The following is a 16,158-nucleotide window of genomic DNA, read 5'->3' as shown; positions in this document are numbered from 1 at the left end:
ATCTCAGATTATAAAAGAAAAGGCAGCTGTCATTCGCTTTTCATTTTGATTTGACTTAAGCCAGAGATTTGAATATCATTTAACATACAAGTGATTGTGTTGATTGCAAAGAAAAGCCAAAGGAGCTTTTTTATTTGCCCGTCGGTTAAATAAAATGCAACATTTAACTTTTGTTCATATATTTCTGAATATCTAAAAGAGTTTTTCCTTTCGTTTCTGGAATGAAAAACACAGTAAATAGAAATGCGCTTGCAGATGAACATGAAAAGAACCAAAATGCCGCATGTCCACCAAAGTTCTCAACCATGATTCCAAATGCCATGGAAACCAGAAATCCTGCTATCCACGCAAAAGTCAAAGCAACAGCTGAACCCTTACTCCTGACGTTGCTTGTAAACATCTCACCGATGAGAACAATCGGAATTACACCCAAACCTAAAAAAATACCGGTACCATTAACACGATAGCTTTGAAAACAATTTTTAAACTCAAAATTTATCACCAAAACGCGTTACCAGAATCGTATCCAATAAAAAATAGTATCAGAATAACCAAAGGTAACCATGCGACTTTTTCCATTCCTAGTCGTTGTACATGATCCAAGTAAAAGTACAAGCCGAGTGATAACTGAAATGAAAAAAGAAATCTGATATAAAAGAAGAATATGTTGTCATAATAGATGATGATTAAGCCGAGTAATTTAGCCGGGTTAACACGGGGAGGGTTAGTGAAGAGTTAGTGGGTTAGCTATCCTCCGGTTGGCGGCGCTTTAACGATGTAAAATTTACCATTTAAATATTCAATATCATTTTGATAGTAGTTGTCAAGGCTTCGATTACATTTAATACCTTACCATTAATAAAAAAAACTTACCATGGTAATAGAACAGACCACAGTAGATATTAGTAAAAGCGTTTTTCTTCCTTGTTTTTCGATAAAAACAGATGCTAGTAAACTACCGCATAGTTGAAATACTCCAATTATAATCATAGCTATATTCGAATTTACAGAAGAACCAACCATTTCAAATATGTCACCAGAAAAAAATAAAACAGCCATGACGCCACTGCTTTGTTGGAATATGTTAATAGTGACACATATTATAAGCGCTCGTCTATTTGTTTTTAATGTAAACAATTCAATCCAATCCATTTTGGTATCACCTGATTTAAACTCACTCTTAACATCATACAATTTTTGCTTATCATCTAACCTTCCTAATATCTATAAGCTTTTTACAAGTCCATTTTCATCATCTAAAAAGATAAGAGATAAAAATAAATAATCTATTATAAAATGTAGTTTTATAATGTTTGGACATAATAAAATAGTAAAACATATTTCCCTTTTAAAACAATAAAGATGATTAATATAGGAGAACAGATTACCAACCTCTTAATATATAAAAAATCGGAGATTCCGGTATCATCAATGATGACAACGTAAAAATAACAGCTAAACTTAGACCAGCATAAGCCGATACATGGTAAGAGAAGAATGGTCCGACAGAAAACGATAAAATTGTACCAAGTGTAGTACAAAATCCTACAACTGTCAAAAGAACTCCTCTGATTGGTGTTGATCTGAAAACGCCAATAATTATATAAAGAAAATAATATAATATCAATTATAAAATATCATTGTACTTAAGTAATAAGAAAATAAATTTACAAGATATTGCGATGATTTAGAATTCACAAAATACTCAACACAAGTTCAATTAAGAGGGAAATGAAATTAAATCGAACAAACCATACTAAAAGCACTAACGCGATCTCTCCAATGTAAACCACATTGACCAGAGCTATTATACCAATTCCGAAACCGGCGAAGATTCTTCCACTATACAGCATAGCTAAATTATTAGCTGTAGCTAATAAAGTATAAGCTAAAATTGATACTACACCGCCAAGTATAAGGCAAGGCTTCCTTCCTTTGATATTAGACAACCATCCTATCATATACGGACCTGAAATGAATATGACTTATAATTGTAATTTCTTTTTAGATTTTAGTATTATTTTTGAGATTTTAAGGCAGACAGTAAAATCCTTTTTTGTATTATATTGATTATTCAAATTTTTTATCCACTCTCTTCATATTGTATGAAAACGATCAACAAAATAGTTGGCTGGCAGAAAATGCTGTTATAGCGTTAAGTCCGCCCTCTGTACATGTTTTATTTGTACAATAAAGAATAATAAAAAAAAAAAAATAACTTAACAGATAAGCAAAATCAAAATCAAAATATACTTTATTTAAGTAGGTTGGTGCAGGCACTTTTGGATCGTGTTATTACAGAACTATATTAAAAGTAAAGCTACCGCTGTTTCGGAATGTAAATTCTAGTAGAAAAACCCTGCAAGAAACTCAGTAGTTACTCTTTTCCGAAATTTGAACGTCCTGCCTGAAAGTATTACTCCACTACTAGCAACTCTGAGCTCGTGGAGCCCATAACTTTAAAAAAATATCCTTACTTATAAAATTCAACTAATCTTCTAATTTTTCTGACGTAACTCTCTGATTAATGATTCAATAATTTGTACTTAAAAATTTTAGTTAAATGCACAGATGTTAAACGTAACTTGTTTAACAGGGCAATTTATTTTAATGTGATCTAGCATTGTTACCAGATTTTTATTCAAGTTGAGAGTAAGTATTAAAGTAATGCTGCTGAGCTATGGCCGCCTCCTTCTTTAAAGAGGAAAGATTACAAGCTGTTATATTATATTACTTCCAAATAGAAAATCCCAATACATATGTTACCTGGTACAGCTCCAATGTACATCAAAGACGCAATGAATGATATTTCTGTCTCTGATAATAAATATGGTAACGGTGACTGTTCCAAGTCTCGCAGTTTTGTTATTATTGATCCCGTCCAAGCTGTTGTATATCCTAACAGCAGTTGTCCTGTGTACACTGAAAAGAACATATTATTTCAACTTCTAACTACGCGTCCCGGCTTCGCTCGGGTCAATCAAAGGACAAATATACAAAGAAAAAAAGTCGTTTTTTGGGATCTTGGTAGGTACGGATAATTCACCAAAATGTTATCACAGTCGAATAAATTGTCTTTTTTTACTTTTACTTATATTTTATTTTCGGGAAACAATAGAACAGAAAAATAAAAAATAAATGAAACCAAAAAATAATTCAAGCCATAGGACAGAAATATTTATACAAAAAAAAAAAACAATAAAATAACACATTAACCAATCCATTTTCCACCAATATTGAAAACAAAGAAGCAGAAAGTAGCAGGGAAGACATATTATAGTATTTGAAATCAGAATTTAAACAATTAATTACAAAATCAAAAAACCAATTAATAACAGTGATTAAAAATTAAAAACATAAAAACAATGATCACATAAGACATATTAAAATATTTGATGATTTATTAATGTTCCTTTTAAAACTTAAAAGGAAACCTGAAAATATATCTTTAGTAGGTATATTTTTACGATGTACGACGTTGTAATGATAGATGTTTTTTTTGGATATATTAGTTTTTGTACAGGGCAAATTAAAAAGAGCATATTTTCGCTTAAAAAAATAAGGGATAATAAAATTTAAATAACCTAATAAACAGCATTCAAGAACATTATTTAACAATTTAAATAGAAAAAAATGATCTCTGAGCACACGACGAACTTCTAATGCACTATGACAGGAGTTACAAATAATATATTGAACATGATTCATAAATTTGAATTACACATTTTCTAAAGAATCTATATAAGTTTTGTAATGAGAGTTCCAGATAGACGAACGTACTAAACTATTGTATAAACGAGTGAGAAAATACTAAGCCAAGCATTCGACAGGTCATAATAACATAAGCAACAATATGATCTATGTAAAATTTAAAAGTTAATTTACTACCTAAGTAAATACCAAGGTATCTCGTATCAACGCGTTGAACCATTCCGTCTTAAAGACGACACTCATGAGTATTTACGTATTTATATTTATAATGCTTGTTTACGCGTAAAAGAAATAATGCTATCAAGGCTTTTATATATATAAAGAAGCAAAATGGACCAAGAATCAATCCTTGTGGGACAAATATCTAACGATATGAACAACTATCTCTTTTGACACTATTCCACGCGGTCACGATTTGTACGGTAACTTTAATTAATATTTTTATATAATTGAGGCCTTAATATTAATAATTCTTATGTAAATAAATATATTAGAAAACATATATATCTTTGGTATGCTACCGAGATACCAAAGATATATGTTTGAATCGATTGTTAGAAGCTCCTCAAACAGAGAGAATGCCTATATATATTGAGGATACGAATATGTCTATAATTAACATAGTTGTTGGTTAAGGTCCCTTTATTATTAGTTCAGATAAGTTACTACTAATTAAGTCACACTAATACTACTACCAATAAAATTAGAACACTGTTTGACTTTTGATGATTTAATTGATTATTATTTAATATTTATTCGGATATTTTAATAAAATCAATTTACACCTATGTTTTCTTATTATCGATTGATCGGCACACATTAAATTATCCCACAAACTGACCTCATTATTTCATTTTGAGCAAGATTTCCTCTAAGCAATAAGCCGATAATCAATTAAAACACGAAAAAATTAAACTAAAATTAAAATAACCACTGCAAAGAACACTGGTATAATACAATAATTATTTCTCTTATTAAAATTATATTTCAAATACGTACTGCAAGCCGATATAATAATTTGATTTCCAATACCGGTCATTTTGCAAATCGACATAGAAATTCGACAGCACTTAACGAAATTCGATTAAAACTGTCATATCTTGTAGGCGACAAACGCTTATATGTGGATCGGCCGATAAACATCCTAATCGTAATAATTCTAAATATATTAAATTTTATTATAAAACCATCACTGCCATTAAACTGTGCGGTTTAAGCGCTGGCGCTGTTCTGACTTTCTCTTATAGATCTTCATTTGGTTTAGAATAGAATCATATTTATACATTTAAATATTGATTTTATTAAAGTATGCGTAGGTTACATGGATCTAGAGTAAGAAGATCGCAGAGGTTGCAATTTTATTTTATTTTATATTATTTAGTATTATACACGCGTCCTTGAGTTTGGGTTTACCCTGGTCCTGCAGTTATTCTGTAAAAGTAAACACGAAATTCACCCGCGTGAAATATCAGAATGTAATAAGCGATGCTGTCTACAACAATTTCTACTTGGTGGTAGGGCTTTGTGCAAGACCGTCTCGGTAGGTACCACCCACTCATTAGATATTCTACCGCCAAATAACAGTACTCTGTATTGTTGTGTTCCGGTTAAAAGGGAGAGTGAGCCAGTGTAATCACAGGCACAAGGGACATAACTCCTTAATTCCCAAGGTAGGTGGCGCATAGGTGATGTAAGGAATGGTTAATACTTCTTACAGCGCCTTTGTCTATGGGCGGTGGTGACCACTTACCATCAGGTGGCCCTTATGCATGCCTGCCAACCAATGCCATAAAATAAATTTATAAAATTTATAGGATACAAAATGGCGTATCACGGTAAATCAGTTGTTAACATTTCACGTATGAGATACTAAGTGTATTATTACAGAATCGTATTGCTAGCCAAGGGCCTTTCTTTACTGTCGTACACAAATCACCAAAATTTCATCACAATAGAATGAATGGTTTGGCATAGGAGACTCAATTCGTTTTGATTCCTATACAATAAAAAGATTGGTCAGCATTAATATGTCATTCTTGCTTTAAATTAAATTACTTTCTTCTATCAAACTTTACTTTACTATTCGAACTGGCAAAGTAATAACTAAACTTTGCCAGTACAGGACACGCTGTTTGCGTTATTTTGTTTATGTACTTGAACATATGTATGTTTATGCACCAGAGCACTGTGTAGACCAGCGTGGGATGTTACTCACTATATTTTGTATGTTATTGCTAAAAAGTAATTCGAGAACTTTGTTTCCGGTTGATATTCGACCTTTGTAAATATTCATCGGCTTTTCGGTCAAAATTATAATCTCAACTTGTTATTTTTCATCATTCAACAACATCACGTTCGAAAACGTATTAAGTGAACACAGACTTATCAAGTAACTTGGACTAATAACCTAAGTTACATGAACTTAGCTGTCTAAGCTAAAAAGCCAACTTGCTTTAAGGATGATACTCAAAAATATGATCAAAATGGTCTAACTTCAGTGTATAAAAGCACTAATGATACATTTAAAACACTTTTTTCCATGAATTCGATGTTAACACAGCTAAAACTAATTTAATATTGGCAATGCACACATTCAAACAAATTACAGAAATTCACATAAACTATCCTGAACAATTACAAAATCTGCTTTTAGTGTGTTTGTCCGTCTCCGATATCGTTAACACATTTTGTACTTAATTTATACTAGTTGGTCTCCCAAGAAATTACGCGTTTATTCGAAAGATTTTTTAGCGATTTCGAAACATATGACAGATTTATTTTGATTTCATTTCATTGTAAACTGCAAGTCACATCTAGAATACACAGGTACACATACATACAGGGGTTTCATATTTTTGGTGCCAAAATGATGAAACCCCATTTAAATAAAAAAAAATCATATTAAATAGTAGAATTGGAGTTTGTTGAAAACAATTTGCTTTAATTTTGTTTATATTTTTTCTTATGAAGCCGTAGTGCCGCTCTCTAACCGGCCAGTGACGTTTTTCCTCTCCCTAATATTAACTCTTTGTTTAAATCATCCCGATTTAATAAATTGCAATCAAGAAACCTCTTTAATTTTCTGCACATCTACGGCTGGAGCTGTTCAAAGTGAGACCATTTTCATTTTTTGTATATGCAGCTTCTTCCCATCACTGAGACAAAAATCAGTATACACTATTAATATATAAGATTCTTTTATTTTTCTTTTTCATTCCTTTTTTTATGTTTTACTACACCTTTAAAAGTATTCCCTATTAAGGAATCTAATCTAGCGTGCAATGAATTCCCGAGGAATCGCTGACTCAGATATTACGATTTATATTAGTTTCATGGTCAGAGGTCCACTACCGGTGTTGCTATCGTAAAAACCCTTGATTTACATAATACTGCAAACAAATTGTGTATGAGGAATGTGTTTTTTTTTCTGTGTAAATAAAAAAAATATGTATTATATAAGATACCAACATACTTGTTACGTAAATATTTTTTAAAGTCATCTGATAATATTCTGTTCATAATAACGCATAAATAAATCGCCACGAAACGAACGGTTTGACGAACAGTTTTCGAAATTCGTTACTATTCTGTGACGCAACAAGATTCGTTGGTGAGTGCGTAGCTTAAGATGACCCTTGGGACTTTCTCGCACACCCATTCAAAAAAAGAATCATAAAAATATATTAATGCTGTCTGTCAAAAAAACTCGTCTCATGTACCATGACTAAACCGATTTTTCACAAGTACGGTTTTAAGCATAGAATATTCAATAATTACCATAATAATAGAAGATAACACAGCGGATGAAATTAACAAAATATTCTTGCTTTCAAGTTTTACAATAAAAATAACAACAAAGCTAATTAATATTTAGAATATTCAATTACTCATATAGCTACATAAGTTAGAACAATAACTTATTATAGATGAATCATCTTATAGATAAGATAATACATCTAACCTCTAAATTAACCAGACATTTCAAAAATGGTGGAGGTGAGACGAATCAGGACTCTAGCCAAGGAAGGGTTAATTCATAGATGGAGGACTTGGGATCCCACTCACCATTAGCAGGCCTGTCGATGGAGGTGATCCACCCCCAATTGAGACGCTGGGTATGGGATGTGGTAACTAGCGAGGCGGGAAGTATCCTCCTGCTACCCCCCTACAGAGTGCATGGATGTGCCGCTTAGAGACCTCGGAAGCATTCTTTGGTCTTCGGAAAATCTCGCTACTGATCATGGCATTAATCACGTAGGTGCTACACGCCGAGTATCATCTCTGTACCTTGGGAGTGGAGGACCATATAGGAGGGGGCAAATGATGGAGCGACGTATATCCGCTAACGGTAATATTGGAGTACGCTTACACTACTAACCCACCTTCTCCATATAAACAAGACCTAAGCCCAGAAATGGGACAATTTACTTGATGTTTTTGGGCTGTTACTTGATATTTTCACTTTATTAATACAAATGTCAAAAATTGCTTCCTACGCCAGGACTTTTCCAGTTTTGTCGGATATGCCGCCAAATCGGATTATACGATTGAGGCTGTGTTTGTGCACGCAAGTTGGTGAATCTCCCTTGGAATTCGCTGCCGTGACTAAAATCATTTAGTTCAGGACGACATCAAATTAAAACCCTATTTTGTTTGATGTCTCAACCTAAAGTAAGAAATATAGTTAAAGTGAAAAAAAATATATAATTATTGCTATAATATTAGTGCACTTTAACAAAATTTGTGTAATGTTAAATTTGTAGAACGTTAAAATACATGACGTAATATTTATTTTGATTATCTTAAGATTATATTATCTTGAGTCTCAACTTTATTAGTTTAAGTTTCAAAATAATCTTAATGTTGGTTTATTTATCTTATTTTAAATATAAAATTAAGCTTGAGGCCATAAAACAGAAGAAAGTTAATAATAATATTTAAATACATACATATACGAAATATAATAGAATAAATATGATCGCACACAAATCATCGAAATTTAAACATTTTGAATACAATAATGCCAGAGACGTGAAAAAATGCCATAAATGTGATAACATATGACAATTTTAGCTTGACAAATTAATGAGATACATAAATAAGGCTCCTTATATAAATGATAAAAATGCGTGAAGATTAATAATAATTTAATTACATAAATGTATTTAAATTTAATTACATAATTAAAATTAACATACCTAATTTGATGTGCAAAAAAAGACTTGAGTTTCTTTTTTTTTTTTGTCGGTAACATTTTCACTCTATCTACACGGTTTTTAGACCGGTGGTTGTATATTTTTTTTAACGTTGATGATATCATCCTGATTGATGACTGCCACAACAGCCTCTCAGGGGAAACTAGCAGTCTGTGTGGGACATTATTTTAGTGAAACTTTTTAGGCAGCCATTAATTAATAAACATATATTATTGTAACCATAGAAGTTAAAACGCTACAAACATAACGACTTACATTTAACGAGCATGTAATTGAGATCACCTTGTGCCTTTAACATTATAATTATGAAAATAATGCTTCAAAACGTAGAGTAAAATTACTCCAAACAAAAATATTTAACTTTAACAATACTTGTTAAATAAAGTCCGCATAATTGAACCTTGCGGAACACCCATTTTTATAAATAATTTTTATTGAGAAATAAAACAAAAAAGAATCGTACAATTTAATTTTTCTTTAACATGTCCTGAACTTCTAACAAACTCTTGCCTTTTGTCTCCGGTATACAAAATATTGTGAACAAACAAGATATCAGACCAGTGGAAGAAAAGAACCAGAACGCTGCGTAACTGCCAACGTGTTCGACTATCGCCCCATAAGCTACAGTAACTAAAAATCCTGACAGCCATGAGACTGCTAGCGCTACAGCCGAACCTTTACTTCTAACGTTCATCGTAAACATTTCACCAATCAGCACATTTGGAACAATACCTATACCTAGAAAGAAAAAATACGATCCATAAATTATTATTTTAAGCTGTTTACTAGAATGCATGTCAATCTATGTCTGCAAGTACTACTCCGTTCCTTACTAAAGCTAAACACCATTTACACTTAGTTTACGAAATAAAAACTTCTTGCGTTGTCAATCTTCTAAATATAAATTGGGAAAGAAAAATGGTTCAATACCTTTTTCCTGTTTATTTTATTTGATGGTCATAATTGGCAAAAAAAACTATTCAGTACCAATCAGTTGATCCTTGTTTGACTTAAAAATTGTAATGACATTTATAATTATATCCAACTTACCTGCATCGTATCCAATAAAAAATATAATGAGAAGAGCAAGCGGCAGCCAATTCACTTGATTTAAACCAGAATAATCATCCAAATAAAAGTACACACCGAGCAGTAACTGAACAAAAAGAGAAATATCTATGATCAAAAATTAAATATGTATTCCGAACTCCGAATAGACAAATATCATATTTTAAAATTAGAAGCCAGATGATTAAGTGGCGATCTGATCTTTAGACATTTGCCAATGTCTATGGTAATCTGTGTAAGATTATTACCCTGGGTACGACATAGCAATTAGCAACATTGTACCTTATTTCTGCCGAGGTACAATGTCCCTAAGTAATTAATAAATAAACTTAATTGTAATTAAACTGGCAAAAAAAGGAACACATCATACTATGCACTATGAATTGTGGTTTTGGTGGTTTATTGGCCTTGTTTCACTTTAAAAGCGATATGTTAGCTAGGTAGGTTAAATAATAAGATGATGAAAAAGAGTAGCTGTTTCTACTGTTTACTAGTTTCTTGCCGGGTCTTCTCTGTTGAATCTACTTTCCGAACCAGTGGTAGTTTTACATTTAATTCAACAGTATATATGACGACTATAAAGTGATTTTATGACCATACTTGAATAAAGAATGCCTATTGCTCATATCAAATATATATCCATACTCACCATGCTTAGACAACACATGGTACTAGATACCACCAATAAGGTTTTTCTACCATTTTTCTCAACAAAAAACGGTGCTATTCCACTACCACTTAATTGGAATAAACCAATTATTAACATAGATACATCTGAGCCAACGGACGACCCGACCATTTCAAAAATTGAACCTGAAAATGATATCACGGCTAGAATCCCACTTCCGTGTTGTAAAATATTCATAACAACAACTATAAGCAGAGATTTCTTATTAGTTCGTAGAGTAAATAATTCAATCCAGTCCTTTTTATTAGTTGAGTTAATATATTCTATTTTCGACTGTAATATATTATCGATATCGTCTTCCCGTCCCAAATCTTTCAGATTATCTCTGGCTTTGACTTCGTTATCTGTAACCGTTATTTATTATTAAATAAATATGAATTAAAAAAAATCGTATACCAATTTTAACTTTTGTATATTTGCAACAATTATCGATTAAACTACAACATAGACTTTTTATTTTTATTTAATTGTAAATAATTCCTACGTTTTATTTGGCGGTAGGGCTGTGTGCAAGTATCTCTGGCTAGGTTACCGGCGATTTCAGCAATGAGCAATATTACTTACATTGCATCCTCCATAAATACATACTTAAAAAATACTATGCCCAAGAAAGAATACAAATATTATTCTAGTTTAAATTTTGAGAAACCTCAGGAATATAACAAATGGAACTGCAAAAATGCGTACCTTCTAGAATATGAAAAATCGGCGATTCTGGTATGAACATAACACATAAGATAAAAACTAAACTCGTAGCCAAGCCAACAGATGACGCATAAGAATAAGAAAGAAATGGTCCAACGGCGTATATCAATAATGACCCACATGTTGTAAATATCCCAAGAGCTGATAAAAGAATACCTCTGATATTCGAAGATCTGTTGATAGACAATTATAAAAATAAAAATGCCTTACAAAAGGAGAATATTATAAATAATGGAGAATAGTATATAATACTTACGCTATTTCACCAATATACACGAGATTCATAACGGCTATGATACCAACTCCTAGACCTACCAATAATCTGCCACAGTACAACATAGCCAAGTTGTTCGACCACACTAAAATGACATACGCCAAACCAGCTAGCACTCCTCCAACTATTAAACATGGTTTCCTGCCGTAAATGTTTGATAGCCAACCCATTATAAATGGACCTAAAATATTAAAAAAACGTTTTATAAAATGCTCAAATAATTGAATTAATTTGTATTACAAAATAAAGTATTGATGTTCTGAAATTAATTTGGAGGTACCCTGAAAAGAAACCGACATTATTACGTCAGATATACTGTTAACGCCGAGCCGAGATATCCCAGCGGTTAGAACACGCGAGTTTTAATTGAAAATTGCGTTTTCGAAAGCTATTATATCTGGCACATATACACCAAGAGGAACTGGAGCAGACAGTGGAATATACTCCAACCTTCTCAAAATGGTAGCAGGCTTTTGCCAGTATTAATAAATTTACAAGCTAAAGCATTATTACTTTACCCAAATAAAATATTTAACAAATCTAAATTTTATTTGGTAGAACTTTTATTGTTATCAATAAGTTATAAAATAATATATTTATTCAATACAAAGTTTTAATTTTCTTACCTGGTATTCCTCCGATGTACGTAAATGACGCAATCAGGGACATTTCTATTTCCGTCAGTAAATATGGCAACGGACTTTGATCTGGATCCCGCAATTTCGGAAAAATAGGTCCAGCCCAGCTCACTGAGAATCCTATTATCATCTGCCCTATATACACTGTAAAAGTTATTAATATTTATTTATTATTTGAAACAAACATATTAAACCTTTTTAGACAAACTAACATAAATGGAACATTAAATAAAAAACGTTCCATCGATTTTATTGAACATAGAAAGAATCTAAACATTAAGATTGTTTAAATATTAATTAAAAGGATATAAACCAAATCTTACAAGATACATTAAATAGCTAAACAATTGAAATAAATTTGAAAATTATGAACATTTGGTCGAAATCGTGCTTTGTTATATTTAATACAAAAACGTGAAATAAAATTATTAAATGTTGACTATTTTAAAGATTGTAAAACAGGAAGCTTGGACGTAGAGAAACTTCAAAAACAAAAGCGCGGGCAAGATTTCCGTGTAACATTTGATAAATTAAAGAAATAAAAATGGTTTTATTAAATGTATTAGTAGTGGTAGAGTCTGCAGAAGATAGTTATCTAGATATATCGGTCTTTACCCTAAAATACTTACAGCACGCTGAAATGAGCACTTGACGTTTGATTCCGGTAATTTTGAAATACATTATGATTGAATGTAAATTTTGAAACTTTATTAAATAAGAACAGTTGAACTTTTATTGAATATCTGTAAAAAAGTTAGTATCATTAATCATTATAGAGAAACTAACTAGCAATCACGACACGGGTTGAACAAGGATCAACATAAAACATTTATATCACAATATAAATCCCTATTGGTCGGCATATTTTTTTCCGATAACTTTAATCATCATCATTTTTCAGCCAATTTACATAAAATCTTAATTAATTATACAATTAAACCTTCCTCGTGAATTACTCCGTCCGTTAGTAAAAACCGTAAAAAAATCCGTGTGGTATTTTTTGGGTTTATCGCCTACAGACGCGTCGGGGGCGACTTTATTTCATAATATGTAGTGATGATTGCATATTTTAATGTACTTTAAATCACGCAAAGGCCATTTTAAATGAAATCATTTAGCAAACAACAAACTCACACTTCAAGAATATTTAAGAAACCCAAAAAAAAACAATTGTAATTAAGTTAACTATATAATTTTTACTATACAAAAATATACAAAGTTGTAAAAGTACTTGAACACTGAAACTGTTATATATTTTTTAGTATTCAATTTGAAGCCGAGTCGCTCAGTGGTTAGAATGCTTGCATCTTAACGGATGATCTGTCTCATTGGAGCAGCGTGGTGGAATAAGCTCCAAAACTTTCTCCACAAAGGGAACCACAGGAGAAGGTCTAAGCCATGTAGTGGAACTTTAACAGGCTGTTACTTATGAGAGTATATCTTTAATTATTTGTACTTCGTAAAGATACTCTAATATATAATATTTATTTATTTATATAAAACACACACTCTAGGTAATAAATTAATATCTAAATCACAGTATTTAAACGAGCGAATATTCATTCAACTGAAAACTGTCAATACTGAATATTTACTTTGCCTTACTGAAATACTAAGTGGATGAATGACTGAGTGGCTAAAAAATATGTTGAAGACGGCGACTTGAAAATACAAATACATATTACTATAGTCGTATTTTTATGCAGAACAAAAAACATGTCAAAACTTGTGAAAACAATAGTGTAAGTAACCTCTTGGTGAAAAATAAATTATGAAATTTGATAAAAATTTAAATATACGTAGAAATATACTTAAATATTCTAATTTTGAGTCATAAAAGTCGTAATTTTTAGTCTATATAACACGTGACCTAAAACATGAGCCACTTTGATTTGACGTCATATAGGCAAAAATGTAATTTCAATATCATCTGATGTTTAATATTTTTTTTAAAAATTACCTAATATTTATAGCTGTTAATGTTGAAAGGGTGTCGGTCGTACATATAAACTTTTATTTTTATCAATATTACGTCACTAAAATGACTGACAGCTTTTTTTGCAGACATAAAAAATGTTTAAAATTTAATTTTTTTTTTTGGCATGAAAACGCGTTTATTTTGCCGAAATATATTTTTTGTGATTTTTGAAAATCAACATTTTGAAGTACTTTTTTCTAACATACCCTAAGCAATGTAATAAAATTAATCACTAATATCGTATTAAAATCACCACCCAGTAAGTACTTCTAGTTGTAACTTAAAATTTTAATTGAAAGCTTCAATTATTAACAGCACTCTTTAGAAGCACATTTTTTTAGTGATTATTTATTGCCAGTTAAAAGTTTCGCACACATATTTTAATGCCGCTCGGTTATGTATAAAAGTATCCCATTAACAATCGCCGGTTATTTTTTCATTCGCCCGTTTAATAATTTTACATATATATTAAAGCAAGTAAAGCCAAACAGATTGTTTCGTGCCTGAACTCTTTCTAGATAATCGACAGCGCACTTGGGCTTGTGCGCTGCGCAGCCGACTAGTCCCCCTTGGGAAAATCAGGAAGCCATCTATAAAAATACGGACTTACTTTTCAAAACTTCCAAGTGCTTCTTTATTTTTAAAAAAAATACACCATTTAGTTATAATATAACACGTTCGACATTTTAAACTATTTACGAATTTAAATACGAATTAAAAAAAAAACCGTTTTAAATATTTCTATAAAAATTAAAAAGCCAAAAAATCAGTTCTGCTAAGTTACCGCGACAATTAATATTTGACATTTGACGTTGTTAATTTCTAAATCGACATATCTCACAAGTAAATAAAAACAATTTCACGGAATTTTATAATATTTTAACAAGATGTAACACCAGAGGATCGTACAAATCTGTTTTTGGTATCACAGATTGCCCAAACAGCTAAAACGTGAACTGAGATAAGATAAACGCTGTAAAATAAAGTTAAAAAATCACACGAACATTCTTCTTTAAATACTATAGATAATGAATAGCGTTTATCCGTTTGTTCTTTTAAATCTACTAAGCTACATTTAATCCCTACGTAAGATGTGTACGTTTATGTTTAACTAGGTGCGCGTCCGGACTTCGTACATGTAAAATTCATAAAACGTCCCATTTAAATTTAAATTTTCAGCGAGTAATCACTATATAAAATAATCTTTAAGTTTTAAATTTCAGCTTTCTAGATTCGGTAGTACTGTACTCTTTTTTATGGCATTCGTTGTCTGACGAGCATATGGTAAGTGGTCATCACCGCCCATAGACAAAGGCGCTGTAAGAAATATTAACCATTCCTTACATCTCTTACTGCTTACTCAATTAACTAACCATTTTTTTAATTTAATAGATGAGTCAATGAGGCACCTGTTGTCGAGTAATCTTTTTTTATATCATTGGTTGGCGGACGAGCTGGTATGGGCCACCTGATGGTAAGTGGTCACCACTGCCCATAAACAAAGGTGCTGTAAGATATATTAACCATTCCTTACATCACCTATGCGCCACCAACCTTGGGAACTAGGATGTTATGTCCCTTGTGCCTGTGATTACACTGGCTCACTCACCCTTCTAACCGGAACACGACAATACAGAGTACTGTTATTTGGCGGTAGAATATATGATGAGTGGGTGGTACCTACCCAGACGGGCTTGCACAAAGACCTACCACCAAGTAGACTCTCTTAAATCAAATCAAATCAAATGTATTTTACTCAAGGAAACTTTACAATAAGGCATTTTTGAGTTGGAAATATTTCAACTCTACCACCGTTTCAGAAAGCAACTCTTAAATCAACCAGATTGACAACAATGAGATTAATTTACAATTATTATTCT

The 16,158-nt window shown here is 31.6% G+C and overlaps 3 protein-coding genes across 3 annotated transcripts; all 3 read right to left on the bottom strand.

Annotated features, from left to right (window-relative positions):
* Nucleotides 1-163: 163 nt before the first annotated feature.
* LOC125072986 (facilitated trehalose transporter Tret1-like) lies at nucleotides 164-1,059 on the bottom strand. Its single transcript, XM_047683623.1, has 3 exons — nucleotides 874-1,059; nucleotides 516-714; nucleotides 164-435 (listed from the first exon to the last, which is right to left on the bottom strand). The coding sequence occupies exons 1-3, from the start codon at nucleotides 1,057-1,059 to the stop codon at nucleotides 164-166; spliced, it is 657 nt and encodes a 218-aa protein (XP_047539579.1).
* Nucleotides 1,060-1,111: 52 nt separating this feature from the next.
* Nucleotides 1,112-2,847, bottom strand: LOC125073213 (sugar transporter ERD6-like 4). Its single transcript, XM_047683952.1, has 4 exons — nucleotides 2,767-2,847; nucleotides 1,771-1,969; nucleotides 1,393-1,583; nucleotides 1,112-1,256 (listed from the first exon to the last, which is right to left on the bottom strand). The coding sequence occupies exons 1-4, from the start codon at nucleotides 2,786-2,788 to the stop codon at nucleotides 1,225-1,227; spliced, it is 444 nt and encodes a 147-aa protein (XP_047539908.1). The 5' UTR covers nucleotides 2,789-2,847; the 3' UTR covers nucleotides 1,112-1,224.
* A 6,546-nt stretch (nucleotides 2,848-9,393) lies between these two features.
* On the bottom strand, nucleotides 9,394-12,430 carry LOC125072985 (solute carrier family 2, facilitated glucose transporter member 8-like). The gene is made up of 6 exons (XM_047683622.1): nucleotides 12,289-12,430; nucleotides 11,645-11,843; nucleotides 11,371-11,561; nucleotides 10,825-11,027; nucleotides 9,978-10,083; nucleotides 9,394-9,665 (listed from the first exon to the last, which is right to left on the bottom strand). Exons 1-6 carry the CDS (start codon nucleotides 12,428-12,430, stop codon nucleotides 9,394-9,396), a joined length of 1,113 nt encoding a protein of 370 aa, XP_047539578.1.
* Nucleotides 12,431-16,158: the final 3,728 nt, after the last annotated feature.

The sequence above is a fragment of the Vanessa atalanta genome, chromosome 23 (genome assembly GCF_905147765.1).
Source record: "Vanessa atalanta chromosome 23, ilVanAtal1.2, whole genome shotgun sequence".
In the NCBI taxonomy this organism is placed as follows: Eukaryota; Metazoa; Arthropoda; class Insecta; order Lepidoptera; family Nymphalidae; genus Vanessa; species Vanessa atalanta.
Note: the sequence above shows the minus strand (reverse complement) of the source record. Positions and strands in the feature narration are given on the sequence as shown.